The sequence below is a fragment of the Bison bison genome, unplaced genomic scaffold (genome assembly GCF_000754665.1).
Source record: "Bison bison bison isolate TAMUID 2011002044 unplaced genomic scaffold, Bison_UMD1.0 scf7180017864168, whole genome shotgun sequence".
NCBI classification, from domain to species: domain Eukaryota; kingdom Metazoa; phylum Chordata; class Mammalia; order Artiodactyla; family Bovidae; genus Bison; species Bison bison.
The window spans coordinates 2,085,232-2,100,596 of NW_011494740.1; the positions used below are offsets into that span (position 1 = coordinate 2,085,232).

A 15,365-nucleotide genomic window follows, 5' to 3' on the forward strand; every position below is an offset into this window, starting at 1 on the left:
ACACCAGATGGCCAACACTGAATCAGATTGATTATATTCTTTGCAGCCGAAGATGGAGAAGCTCTATACAACCAGCAAAAACAAGACTGGGAGCTGACTGTGCCTCAGATCATGAACTCCTTATTGCCAAATTCAGACTGAAATTGAGAAAGTAGGGAAAACCACTAGACCATTATGACCTAAATCAAATCCCTTACGATTATACAGTGGAAGGGAGAAATAGTTTTAAGGGACTAGAGCTGACAGACAGCGTGCCTGATGAACTATGGATGGAGGTTCGTGACATTGTACAGGAGACAGGGATCAAGACCATCCCCAATAAAAAGAAATGGAAAAAAGCAAAATGGCTGTCTGAGGAGGTCTTACAAATAGCTGTGAAAAAAAGAGAAGCGAAAAGCAAAGGAGAAAAGGAAAGATATAAGCATCTGAATGCAGAGTTCTAAAGAATAACAAGAAGAGATAAGAAAGCCTTCCTCAGTGATCAGTGCAAAGAAATAGAGGAAATCAACAGAATGGGAAAGACTAGAGATCTCTTCAAGAAAATAGAGATACCAAGGGAACATTTCATGCAAAGATATCTTGGGCTCAATAAAGGACAGAAATGGTATGGATCTAACAGAAGCAGAAGATATTAAGAAGAGGTGGCAAGAATACACAGAACAGTACAAAAAAGATCTTCGCGACCCAGATAATCATGATGGTGTGATCACTCACCTAGAGCCAGACATCCTGGAATGTGAAGTCAAGTGGGCCTTAGGAAGCATCACTAGGAACAAAGTAAGTGGAGGTGATAGAATTCCAGTTGAGCTATTTCAAATCCTGAAAGATGATGCTGTGAAAGTGCTGCACTCAATATGCCAACAAATTTGGAAAACTCAGCAGCGGCCACAGGACTGGAAAAGGTGAGTTTTCATTCCAATCCCAAAGAAAGGCAATGCCAAAGAATGTTCAAACTACGGCACAATTGTGCTCATCTCACACGCGAGTAAAGTAATGCTCAAAATTCTCCAAGCCACGTTTCAACAGTATGTGAACTGTGAACTTCCAGATGTTCAACATGGATTTAGAAAAGGCAGAGGAACCAGAGATAAAACTGCCAACATCTGCTGGATCACTGAAAAAGCAAGAGAGTTCCAGAAAAACATCTATTTCTGCTTTATTGACTATGCCAAAGCCTTTGACTGTGTGGATCACAACAAATTGTGTAAAATTCTTCCAGAGATGGTAATACCAGACCACGTGACCTGCCTCTTGAGAAATCTGTATGCAGGTCAGGAAGCAACAATTAGAACTGGACATGGAACAACAGACTGGTTCCAAATAGGAAAAGGAGTACGTCAAGGCTGTATATTGTCACCCTGCTTATTTAACTTCTATGCAGAGTACATCACGAGAAATGCTGGGCTAGATGAAGTACAAACGGGAATCAAGATTGCCAGGAGAAATATCAATAAATTCAGATATGCAGATGACACTACCCTATGGCAGAAAGTGAAGAAGAACTAAAGAGTGTCTTGATGAATGTGAAGGAGGAGAGTGAAAAAGTTGGCTTAAAACTCAACATCCAGAAAACTAAGATCATGGCATTTGGTTCCATCACTTCATGGCAGATAGATGGGGAAAAAGTGTAAACAGTGGCTGACTTTGTTTTCTTGGGCTCCAAAATCACTGCAGATGTTGGCTGCAGGCATGAAATTAAAAGACACTTACTCCTTGGAAGGGAAGTTATGACCAAACTAGACAGATATTACTTTGCCAACAGAGGTCCATCTAGTCAAGATTATGGCTTTTCCAGTAGTCATGTATGGATGTGAGAGTTGGACTATAAAGAAAGCTGAGTGCCAAAGAATTGATGCTTTTGAACTGTGGTGTTGGAGAAGACTCTTGAGAGTCCCTTGGATTGCAAGGAGGTCAACCAGTCCATCTTAAAGGAGATCAGTCCTGAGTGTTCATTGGAAGGACTGCTGTTGAAGCTGAAACTCCAATACTTTGGCCACCTGATGCGAAGAGCTGACTCATTTTAAAAGACCCTGATGCTGGGAAAAGATTGAAGGCAGGAGGAGAAGGGGATGACAGAGGATGAGATGGTTGGATGGCATCACTGACTCAATGGACATGAGTCTGAGTAAACTCCGGGAGTTGGTGATGGACAGGGAGGCCTGGCGTGCTGCGGTCCACGGGGTCACAGAGTTGGACATGACTGAGCGACTGAACTGAAAACTGACAGTACATGCTTTCACAATTAATAAGTCAGCATGCAGTTAGCAACCAATGTATCATTTGTTTAATTGTCATTCTGTCTAGGAATTAAAGACTGAATAGATAAGATTTCAAACTGAGGTTAAAGAATTCCTGGGTTGTACTTCATATCCCAGAATTTCAACCCTATGCAGGGGTGTGTAGGACTTTTACAGAATTGATCCAACACAAATCAATCTTCTCACAGTCCCTCTCAATAATCCTTGAAAAAGAAAGTTTTACTCCTGTGGAAATTTTCTTATAACTTGACTAATGATAGCATGAAGGAAATCAGAAACAAATCAATAAACCTTAAGGATATTTGGAGGTAGGAGTCTACCATGGATGGTCATATTTAAGTGCTTCCTGTTTCTGTGATGTTTGGGGGGTTAAGGTAGGAGGGACAAATTTCTTTAGGCTAAAAAGAAAAGACAAAATATATAGAATTTTGAGATGGCTGGGATTTGAGATACCACAAGCAGCTTTTAACTTAAGATTAAGCCACAGCCATTCAGATATTATTTAGTTTGAGGGAAAACTCTTTAACTGTGGGAATAAGAAGCTAATCATTTTCATCTAAATGGATGATTTAAAGTAAATAAACTTTTAAAGAGTTCAAACTATGATTAAAAGTGAAAATAATGCAAATTTAAATCCAATTTTCCATAGTTTCAATCCTAAATCAAGGAAAGCATCAAGAATTTTGGACAAATCATGGTTTAAAATAAGCTGTTATAGACTAACCATTTAAAAGAACAGTAATCAAATAGAAAGAAAACTTTTTCCAAGGACATTTTCCCCACCAACTGCATGCAGTAAATTTTCCTAAAGTAATTAAATTTTTATAAATCCAATCGAAATGAAAACGTGAGGGAAATGCTCTATTAAAGTTTCCCCATATTACAAGTTTAGGGCCACAGTTTTCAAATTATGTAACACAGAAAAGAAGCCCCATTGAGGTGATTCAGGACCATCCTTAACATCCTGAGAACCCGGAACAAAGTCGTTTGCTTCCATAGAAGCTACAACAAGATCACTGTTTCCTGATTTCCACTCTAGGATTCAGGATATAAATGCAGTTCTTTACAGAACTGGCAACTGAAAAAATACGAAAAAAAGACATTTACCTGGGCATATAATGCATAGCCTTCAGCACACCTTGGAAATTTCTTTATGACTTCTTCAAAACCTTTCATAGCTGCTTGGATTTGTGAAGAATTGTTTCCTGTATATGCCTGGCGATACTGTGTAAAAAATCAACAGAAGCCTGTCAAATCAAGAACTCAAAAACTCAGGAAATGTTAACATCTTATAATGGTCACACAAAATTACATAAATATTTCCAGAAAAGCAGGTAATTTGCTAACGTAATTTGCTGCGTCTAAAAGGGTTCCACAGGAGTATCTACAGAGCAGGGACTCAAAGGCTTTGTACAATCAGGGCTTCATTGCCACTACACAATTTCCAGATGTTCAATATCCTAGCAGACAGACTAACTTGAAGTTAACTTTGCATATAAATAGGGGAATATTAAACTCAAAGAAATTTATTATCATTTTACTAAAAGCATTATAGTATCCTTCATCCGATAACATTTTCACTTGTTTGTAAACTGACTTTTTTCTTTAAAAGGAAAATTCTTTTAGGTCTCAGGGTATGGGGCTAATTGGAAATATCTCATCTCATTAGAAATCATCTTATTTTACCTGATTTTCAACTTTGTGTTTCTGAATAGCTCTACAAAGGTGAAATGAGAGGTACATTATATGGTGTCATGATTGCCAAGTATTTCCTTGAAATGCTTTTGTTCTTTGTACTGGCTTATGGTAAAGAGCAGGGAGAAGAAGAGCGCTGTTTAGGGGGCACATAAAATCAGGGACAAACGTCTATCAGGATGAACCAAATAAAGCACCCAGAGGAATACTGAAGCAGTACCTCAAGTAACATACACACTTCTATTTCTTTAAGCTGACATGTTTTTCTCCCTGTTTGTCACAGATTGAAGGAAAAAACGGAAGATTTTGTAGACAATGAGATACTCGTTTTTGTTAACAATGGGAAATACTGATGTTTAGGAAAATACAAAAGAAAGTAGAACCTACCAAAGCAAAACATTTCTGAGCTTGCGCCAGAGCAGACTCCGGTCTTAATCTAATACATTCATCAAAATCTGCTACTGCTTCTTCAACTTGATCAAGCAGTATTTTCAGCTAAGGAAAAAAAGTACACAAATAAGCACAGTTCAAAACAGAAACTACACCAGTTAAGCATGTACTGTGCCTTTTTTGCATAATCAGCATAAAGCTAAGCATGGAATTATTAATATAGAATTACTTTCTAGAAACAGTGAATCAGAAAATCTTATAATTTTAAAGGAAAGGTGCTAAAACTTAGAACTAGTGTTCAATTTTTAAAAAAAGCACTATAAACCTACCAGTTTTTAATCACTCTTAAGTGATTTTTCTTCTAGAATATGAAATGTCTCTGTACTTTTAAACTTCAAAGTAGGGATAGATCAGACATTAAATAACTACATTTCATATTAATCTTAAGATACACCCAGTAAGGATCAAAATATCAAGAAGTTTTTAAGGTTATCTCGATACTTCTTAAGATGCTCCAGGCAGAAATATTAGGTTAAAATTTTCCATTAGAAACGACTTGAACTTTTCTGTTATCATATGGATTAGTCCATACTTTCCACTCTAATGCACTCCAAGAAGCCACATCACACAGATTTTTTTTTTAAATTTTATTTAATTTTTAAACTTTACATAATTGTATTAGTTTTGCCAAATATCAAAATGAATCCACCACAGGTATACATGTATACAAACAGATTTTAAAGCCATGTTTTTCCAGATGAGGCTGAAATTGGGAACTGTTTTCTTCACTGCGAATTTTTACTAAAAACCAAATATGCATAGAATTATAAAGCTCTATTCAGAAGAGATTTTTTTGTGATACTGTTGAGATAGCTCAGGTTAATAATTCTTTACAAGATGCCTACAAAAATCATTCTGTTGATTCTAAGCATTAACTCAAAATGCTCACTGCAAGTTTTTTTAATTTGTCACTAATTTTTTAATGCTTTACTCATTGAAAACCTATGAAGCAGAAATGCCTAAAAACCAAACTTGAACTGGCAACCCAACATTTGCAGCCTTCCTCTTCTCTCTCTTTTTTTAACAAGTAAGTATCAGGACAAATGTTCAAGATGGAACTAAACAAATGATACTATGTATCAAACTAAACCCAAACTAAACCACCCTGATACTTTGTTCATAGCTATCATCAGTGATATAAGAAAACTTTAAGACATTCTCAAAAATGCTATCAAATCCCTCAATTCAAGGATCAAAACGCCTTAAGAAAATTAATTTACCTGTCCTCGGTGGTGATAAACATCTGCATTCTGAGGATCGATGTCGGCAGCCATGTTAAAATCCTGAGTAGACAACAAAGGCTGCTGCTGTTGCATGTACATGCTGCCTCTTTTGATGAGCGCGTTTGCTCGAAGCTATATACCCAAAATGAGGAAAGATTCATCATTACTTTTTATTCTAATTTAGTTTTTAAAAAAATAACAGCTTTATTGAGATGTAGTTCACATACTGTAAGTCATTTTTAGTATATGACTAAAAATGTTGTGCAACCAGTCACCACTAGAAATGTTTCACTGATCCCAAAAGAAACCTCATACACATTAGCAGGGACTCTATTTCACCTCTAATTCTCAGTCCCTGGAAACCACCATTCTGCCTTCTATTTCTACGGATTTGTATATTCCAGACATTTCACATAAATGGAATTGTAAACTATGTGGCCTTTCTGTCTGTCTTCTTTCACAAACAGCAGGTCTTCAAGGTTCATCTAAGTTCTAACATGTACATCATTCTATTTTAGGGGCTGAATAATATTCCATTGCATAGATAAATCAGTCTATTTATCTCTTCACCAGCTGGTGGACATTTGAGCTGCTTCCACTTTTTGGCTCTTATGAATAATGCTACTAAGAACATTCATGTACAAGTTTTTGTCTTGACATAAATCCTCATAGGTATATACCTAAGAGAGTAACTGCTGGGTCACATGGTAACTCTAGAAACCACCGCCTACTAATTCCCAAAGGGATTTTACCATTTTACATTTCTACTATCAATGTGTGAGAGTTCCAATTTTTTCCACATCTATATCAATACTTTTAATTGTCCAAATTTCTGATTATGGCCATTCTAGCGAGTATAAAGTTATACCTGATTGTGATTTTGATTCACATTTCCCTAAGGTCTAATGATGCTGAGTATATGTTCTTGTTCTTATTGGTCATTTGTGCATATTCTTTGGAAAAATGTCTACTCAGATCCTTTCCTATTTTTAAATTAGGCTATCTTTTTATTGTTGCGCTATAAAGACGATTTAATATTGTCTGCATATCATTATCAGATATATGACTTGGGAATATTTTCTCCCATTCTGTGGAATAAGTCCCCCCCACCACTTTGTCATTTGTGCTGCTGGTGTCACACCTAAGGAACCACTGCTTAATTTAAAGTACTGAAGATTTCCTCCTTATGTTTTTTCCTAAGAGTTTTATAGTTTTAGCTCTTACATTCAGGTCTCTGATCCATTTTGAGCTCATTTTTGTACGTGGCATGATATGTACATTATTACCTGCCATTAGAACAAAGTCATGATCAGGAAATAAGAAATAAGATTCTTCTCCAAAGTTTTTTTCAAGGCAAAAGTACACAAATGTCCTCAATGAAACAAATAAGAATGCCCCCATGATAATAACAAAAACAGAACATATCTGATTATCAGGAAATAAAGATAATTAGTACAAGGCTATCTTCAACTTGAAAATCTCATTTTGAAAAGGACTTTTAACAAATATTTATTTTAAATTACTTTTGTTTACAAGAAGTTAAGATAAAATTTGCCGGCAAATACTTAAGCCTTGAACACAACTTTCATTTTCCACAAAATACATGAATGATTCTTTTGGAGGTGAAGGAAGCCAGAGTTTACTTAATTCAGTGAGGAAAAAGAGATGTTAATTAACCAACAGTACTTTGGCGGCTGACATTTGTTCTTATTATGCTGAAATAGAGGGCTCATATAATTTAACAGATCCCTGCTGCTGCTGCTAAGTTGCTTCAGTCGTGTCCGACTCTGTGTGACCCCATAGACGGCAGCCCACCAGGCTAACCTGTCCCTGGGATTCTCCAGGCAAGAACACTGGAGTGGGTTGCCACTTCCTTCTCCAATGCATGAAAGTGAAAAGTGAAAGTGAAGTCGCTCAGTCGTGCCCGACTCTTAGCGACCCCATGGACTGCAGCCACCAGGCTCCTCCATCCATGGGATTTTCCAGGCAAGAGTACTGGAGTGGGGTGCCATAACAGATCCCTACCAAATCTCAATTATGAAAATAACTGCATATACACAAGAACACTTAGAAAATGAAAAGCTGTTCCAACCACACAACCGCAAAAACTTTTGATATGTTTCTACATTACAATATATTTTTAAATCTTGTTTTTTTCCTCATGTAAATAAACTCTTTCAGAAGACATTAAACATGCTTACTTTTTATTAAATGCATTGTATCTTCTTATACTACATATTGCATGTTATTTATAGTATTATAACATATTGCAAGTTATTTATATTATCTACAGCACTGCTACATCACCCTTACTTCTACCCAAATATAGTCCAATACAGTAGGCAGAAGATAGACAGGGAAGCTGAAGCCAAAAGATGCTGTAGAAAAAACAATCCTTTCTTAGTTAAAGTTAACTATCACTGATATGTCTGTTTTAGTTTCACCGCACCAATTCAATCATTATTAGGTGTAGTTCCTTCGAAAACAAAAAATAAGTCTTTTGGAGAATGGCAACTGAAATGCCAAAAATTTGGCAAAACATACCTAAAAGCCTCATTTTTATTATTAATTTTTTTCACATGCACACACACAGAGTTTTAAAAGTACCTTCACATTAGCTTCTTGCAAGCTGATGACCTTATCTAAATCTGGTTTGGCTGCGTTGGCATTGCCAATAAGCAGGTAGAAAGTAGCTCGTAGTAGCAATGCTTCTGCCATGTATTTTCCTTGAGCATCTATTTCTTTTGAGCATTCACTTATGATTTTATCATAGTTTTCTTCTTCCATATACTGTTTGGCCTTTAAATATCCAGAACTGAAAATAAAATGAACAGAGGAAATGATAAACGTTATCTTTTATTACTAATAAAATGAGCATAACAAATTAACCAGCCAGTGCAGGACTGGAGGTGGTGGTGGAGGTGTGTGTGGGGGTAGCACCTTAGGGCTTTCGATGTAGACTGGGATCTTCCTGTTGCCTTGGAGAGAGGGTTTTAAAAAGGAAAACAGCAGAGAAAATGGCAGAAACCTAGGGTTATTGTCCAGGCTTCAACATTTAGACACATGAAAAAGTAAGCGAATGACAGATTGAAATGCAGCATAGGAAAGGATCCTGTCTTATTCACCTTATCTGTGGCACACTGGTGGCACTCAACAGTTACTTTATGACCAACAGAAAGAACAGAGAAAGAGAAAATAATCAGGTGAGCTGGGGGTCCCAGAACGCAAGAGAAGAGGTGTGACCTGAGCTGTACTTTGTAAACATCACTCCAGCTGTGTTGTGAAAAGTGAACACTAAGGAAGCAAGAACTTAAGCAAAGGGAATAGCTAAAAGGCTCTCATCTAGAAGTCGTGCTATTTCACCTAGAAGAACAGACCTAGAATGAACAGGTGGGAATATCAAAGAAGCAGACTGTAGCCCACTAGGTTCCTCTGTCCATGGAATTCACAGGCAAGAACACTGGAGTGGGTTGCCATTTCCTACTCCAGGGGATCTTCCCAACCCAGCGATCGAACCCATGTCTCCTACATTGTGGGGAGTTTCTTTACCATCTGAGCTACAAGGGAAGCCCATCACTTTCAGAATGAATAGGTGGGAATACAAAAGCAGAAGACTCTTCCATCAAATAGGACTTAAAGAAAACACCCTTCTCTTACTTTTTAAAAAGCAATGACCACAATATCATCACTTGTCTAGGATGATTTTATTCACAACACTTGTAGAAGGGATTTTTTGAACTGAAAAGGAAAATTACACTAGATGTTCTTTAAGGGGGGTCTTACAAATATAAGGCATATTACATAAGAAACAATATAAGGCACATTATGTAAGAAAATCATGTTTTCTTATTTCATTTGCTACCTACTCTGAATAGAGAGAATTGGCAAGTGACTTAAAAGTTATGTCAGTCAAAACTTAGAAACTCTGTGCTAACCTTTCCCATAATTAAAATTCTAATACTCCTGAACTAAGACAAAATAATTAGATTGGAAGTAATAATGGTTCCTATTTACTGAGAACCTAAGTTCTAGATGCTTACAAACATGACCCGTAAACCTCACAATAAGCCTCAAAGGTAATTATTACCTCTCCATCCAAAAACTGATAAAGCTAAGGCTCAGAGTAAAGTAGAATTTAAAAACTTAGGACCAACTCCAGTTAGTGTTCTGGTGAGAGACAGTTACGTCCAACCATCTCTCAATGTAGCTTTTAGAATAATGGTATTAAAACTTCATTGTAATTTTTCTGGAATTAGGACTACCTCCTAATCAGAAGAGGCAATTATTGGCATCACCCTCAACATTTACTTCCCATCTATAATTTTCTTAAAGAGATTGTTCATCAACTAACAAAAATCAGAACATCTTGGCAAAATTATGCATAGTATCCTCCCTTAAAAAAGGTGGCCAATAACGGTAGAAAAATTGAGAGATAGAAACCAAAAGCAATCTTTTCCCTTAAACATCTCAATACGCTATAGAGGCAAAATTATGCTTTGCTATGGGAACAGCATTCCCTTTTCTTCCAAACTCATTACAAAATGTCATGTTGGTAATAATATTGTGTGTTCTCTTGGAGAGGTGAGCTAGCCTCAACAGCAAAACAAAAGTACTGCTAAATATAAATGGATAAGCAGGCTCGATAGCTTATGTATTACATCCCTTGACTGCCAGTTGTAAACACAGCACCTTGTACTTTGACTTCAGCTCTCTAGAAGAGTAAACACAAACACAAAGAATGGCATTTTCCTAGGCATGCAGGGAAAACCTTGAAGATAGTCACTCTTTTGGGCACTTCTAAAAATTAAATTAGAAACTTCCTTGCACTAAAACATCTGGATATTGACCTACACAATCATTTTTTAAGTTAGTCCCCCTACTCAAATATAATTAACCACTTGACTCTCTGGGAACTCTCTTTAGAATATTATGTAGACCTTAAAAGCTGGGCAGACTCCTGGCAGTAAAACCTTGAGTTACCAAAGATGTAACATTCAGGATATAATAGACATGTGTGAGAAAAGAAGTATTTTTATTATTATAATATTATATACTATAATTTTATTATATTCATAAAGAAAGTGAAAGAAAGTGAAGTCACTCAGTCGTGTCCGACTCTGCAACCCCATGGACTGTAGCCTACCAGGTTCCTCCATCCATGGGATTTTCCAGGCAAGAGTACTGGAGTGGGTTGCCATCGCCTTCTCCAGATCTTCCTGACCCAGGGATTGAACCTGGGTCTCCCGCATTGTAGGCAGACGCTTCACCGTCTGAGCCACCAGGGAAGCTCTATTATATTCATATCTGTCTATAAATAAGTTTTTAAAGAGATGACTCAGAGTCCCATTTTGGCTCTATGGCAGCAATGAAAGTGAAAGTGACAGTCGCTCAGTCGTGTCCGACTCTTTGGGACCCCATGGACTATTCAGTCCACGGAATTCTCTAGGCCAGAATACTGGAGTGGGTAGCCTTTCCCTTCTCTAGGGGATCTTCCCAACCCAGGGATCAAATCTAGGTCTCCCACATTGCAGGCGGATTCTTTACCAGTTGAGCCACAAGGGAAGCCCAAGAATACTGGAGTGGGTAGCCGATCCCTTCTCCAGTGGATCTTCATGACCCAGGAATCGAATTGGGGTCTCCTGCATTGCAGGCGGATTCGTTACCAATTGAGCTATCAGGGAAACCCTCTACGGCAGCAAAAACCCCCACAATCCAATTCCCCCACAAAAAGGATTAGGCAGACACTATACTCAAGACACACTTACTTTTCTTTTACTTCTAAAGCCTCCCCTTCCTTGTCTTTATCTTCATCAGACTTCTCTCCTTTAAGCATTGGCTGAGAAATTATATCATCCGTGAAAGAACTGAAGTAAGATTTGATAAATTGTGGAGATGGCATCAGAGGTTCACGATTCTGAAATTTAATCATATTTAAATACATCAAAGTAGAAAACACTAACCAAAGAAGCAGATGCATTTGTAGAACACTGGGAACCACTGCCATAAAAACTGGCTCCTCATTTTCAAATAATTGAAGAATATCAGGCTCCAAACTGTAGGGTAATAGACAGTGAAAATGGTTATGCTGCCAATCCCAGCTTTTCAAAAAACGTTTTGAATGACAGCCTTTCCCTCTCTGAAGATGTAAAATGTCAAGAACTCTTATAACCACACACTAAATTAAACCATCTACTAACTGTGTAAGACCAGTGCCAATTTATACAGTATACCTTTAAAAACTTTAAAAAGCAAGAGTTGGCAATTTTTTTCTGTAAAAGGCCGGACAGTAAATATTTTAGGTTTTGTATGCCATATAGCGTCACAACGACTCAGCTCTGCTGTTGTAGTTTAAAAGCAGCCAAAAACAATGTGTGAGTGGCTGAGTTCCAATAAAACATTACTGGCACATTTATAAAACAGGTGGCGGACTGGATTTGGCCTGTAGGCCATTGTTTGGAAACCTCTAATATACGTGAATTCTTTTAATATTCATGGACAGAGAAGCCTGGTAGGCTGCAGTCCATGGGGTCGCACAGAGTCGGACACGACTGAAGCGACTTAGCAGCAGCAGCAGCAGGTACAATCCGGACATAGTTCACATTCTTATTTTAAAAGGCCACAAAAGCCCAATATTATAGGAAAAATAAATATAATCCAGATCTAATTTCAGTCATTACCATCATGCCCAAATTTAAGCAGTATAAATGAGCAATGACCCTTCACAACGCATATTTCCTCTATATTAACCAATGCAGGTTAATTTACCTTATATTTTTCTTTGGCTTTCTCTTTTCCAAGAAGTTTAAGAACTTTATCAGCTAACAGCATGCTTTGTTGATTTTGGAATCCTTCTAATATACACACAGCAGTGACATCTAGAAATGATGCAAAAAAATAAGAATGAGTATGAAAATTATTGCAAAGATGACTAGCAGCATCAAATGGGCTCAGTGTTACCACAAAATGCCAAACTAAATTCATAGCTTTATGTGGCTATCATTTTCAATAAATTTATTCTTAACACTTTGGTTTTACATACTTTACAAACTCAAAGCTCAGAAAGTCACTCTACTTCTCCAGAATTTACTTTCCTAACCTGTGAAATGAAAAGGACTATGCTACATGATTTGTGATGCTTCTCACTGCTCTAACACTGTACATAGCAAATAAAACCAGCAACCCAGGAATATTCTCTTCGGGACAGTAAGTATAGGCCAAATCATAATGTGGCTCTCTCATGTCTGGTCTTACTTTTTTTTAAATAGGCCTCAGGGTTACTCCTTGTCTCCAAAGCCATCTTGCCACAGAGCTCTCAATGAAATCTGCTTCAAAATATCATTTGAACCTGGCTATGCTATAACTCAATATACAGTGGTTTGAAATGAAAAAGATCAATGTTTCTTTAACCTCCCAACCTTTCATTCAAAGTAGTCAACAAGACTGTCCCTCTCTTTTTGAATTCAATTTCTCATAATTGCAAACCCATGCCCCTCCAAACAAGTCAATCTACTGCATGTTCCCCTGATACTCTGGCTAGTGCCAATGTCAATGTCTTTTCCCCATCCCATTTCTCCATCTAAAACCCATTTAAACGCCTCTCTATAATTAGCTCTTAATAACTTCAAGGTCTGGTTCAAAACTCAGAAATCTCTTTTTCAAAGCAACATTCCTCCTATCCATCACCGAAGTATGTAATACTGCAAAACCTCAAGTTTCTTCTAAAATGTTCTCTAAAACCACTCTTAACTGGTAACCCAGATTTTAAAAAACAAAATAGCTTTCTCCTTTTAAATAATGATATTATTTTTAAAAAAAATTATGGCTAAATTTCTGATTATTGATACTTTTAAAGCAGATTTAAATACGTAGTGGGAAAACACTTTTAGACTGTGGAATTGCATTTTGGGTTAGCTCTATATTAAGTGGAACAATGTACTCTGTAGGTAAGTGGTCAATACCCTAACTGAAGTTTTAGCAACAGATATGGCTAATTAGAGGCCAAGGAATATTTATGATATTTACAGAGAACGGCAAATTCACTTGATGCTTTGTATCAATTACAAAATTTCTACTTGAGTAAAGGATAATGTTTGAAAATAGCAAGGGCAAAAAACAAATGTTTTCTTTAATGATTCATCTCAAAATTTATTTCATATTGATATAGGATATTAATTGAAACTATGCAGAATCTTAATAACACTCAACTAAACCTCTCTTCTGATTTCTTATTCATGAAATTACACTGATGATGTTGCCAAGTTTAAAATGTGCAGTATATAAACTTTAAATCATTTAATTCAATAGGTGGGAATAGTGATGGTACTCAAGCATCAGCAATGTCAATTGAAACTATAGAACAAAGTTTCAATTGGGGAAGAGTCCAACTTTTACACACAACTGATTTCTCTACCCATAGGGAGAGTTGCATATAAATTTACCAGTGACTACAAAACCTTTAGTAATTTTCATATGTAAACACGAAAATACCCTCACCTTCTAAACATTCCTTCTTATTGTCTAGCTTCTCGTGGGCTTTTGCACGTCTAAAGAGAGCTTTCACATATTTGGGATTAAGTTCAACAGCCTTTGTACAATCTTGTGCCACCTCTTTCCATTTTTGCTGTAATTGAAAGTATTAAAAAACAAAAAAAAAGTCACACTGAAGGAAGCACTGTTCAACAGAAATCAGTTTTCTAAACTCAGCAGGCTGAGTATTAAGAGTCCCACAATAGAAAACATATTCCCAATTCATACAAACAGTTAATATCCACAACACATTATAACAGCTCCAAATAACTGCAATAAAGATAAGCAATCTGATTTTTAAAAATAGGTAAAGGACATAAGCCATCTTTCTACTACCACATCTATAACCTACCTGCATCTATGTGATCATATCATCTCCTCCTTCCCTCCTTTTAAAACTGAGGAAGCACCCCTCTTCATCAAAGGCCAACCCTCCACTTGCAGTAGGATCTACACTTCCCCCACGTCAAGGACTTCACTGTCAGCTCTCCTGCCTCTGCAGCAATCTGCTTCTCTACTCAATCATTCCTATTAGCATAAAAACACTTGCTTTAGTATCTCCCATCTTTTAAAAACCCTCCTTTGATTCCGTAATTCCCTACAGCTACTACCCCATATCTCAGCCCTCATTATTGCCAAACCTCCAAGGAGTAGCCACTCTGCTTAATTTCCACCTACTTCCACTGGCTGCTCCTTCCCAATTTCTCTAGCTGACTTCTCCCCCCTATCTGATTTCTGCTGGAATGCTCAAGGACTCATCCCATTAGGTAATCACATCTGTGGTCCTATAACCACATTAAAATTAGAGGACTCTCAAATTTATCTCTTTAACCCAAATCACTCTCCTAAAATACAGACACTTCTCAATTAAACCATCTGCTTGGCTGTCTCAACCCTTCCTCACGCCACTATAAGTAAAACTCCTGCCTCTCTTCACCCTTCACACCCAATGCAATAGCAAGTTCTACTGGTTTTCAGCTTTCCTTCATGTCTCACTTCGGCAACTACAACATCCTTCCTCAGCCCCCTGGCCTCCACTCCTGCCTCCCTCCAATATACTGACAGAACAGTGAGAACAATTTTAGATGATGTTCCTGCCCTATTAAAAAGCCTTAAATACTTCCCATTACACTCAGAATCAAATCCAAACTTCTTGCTATTGCAAGGCTTTGCTTGATCTGGTCTCTGCAACCTCTCCGATTTCATCTCTCTA

General features: G+C 37.2%; 1 protein-coding gene across 1 annotated transcript in view; it reads right to left on the reverse strand.

Moving 5' to 3' along the window:
• The window catches only part of TOMM70A (translocase of outer mitochondrial membrane 70 homolog A (S. cerevisiae)), a gene marked incomplete at its 5' end in the record, with an annotated part of 36,864 nt that overhangs the window by 8,270 nt on the left and 13,229 nt on the right, over window positions 1-15,365 (reverse strand). Inside the window, 7 exons of the mRNA XM_010842010.1 lie at window positions 3,366-3,482; window positions 4,341-4,448; window positions 5,624-5,758; window positions 8,234-8,441; window positions 11,392-11,540; window positions 12,392-12,501; window positions 14,120-14,246. Of these exons, the coding sequence (XP_010840312.1) occupies window positions 3,366-3,482; window positions 4,341-4,448; window positions 5,624-5,758; window positions 8,234-8,441; window positions 11,392-11,540; window positions 12,392-12,501; window positions 14,120-14,246 (954 nt within the window). The remainder of the gene's footprint in view (window positions 1-3,365; window positions 3,483-4,340; window positions 4,449-5,623; window positions 5,759-8,233; window positions 8,442-11,391; window positions 11,541-12,391; window positions 12,502-14,119; window positions 14,247-15,365) is intronic.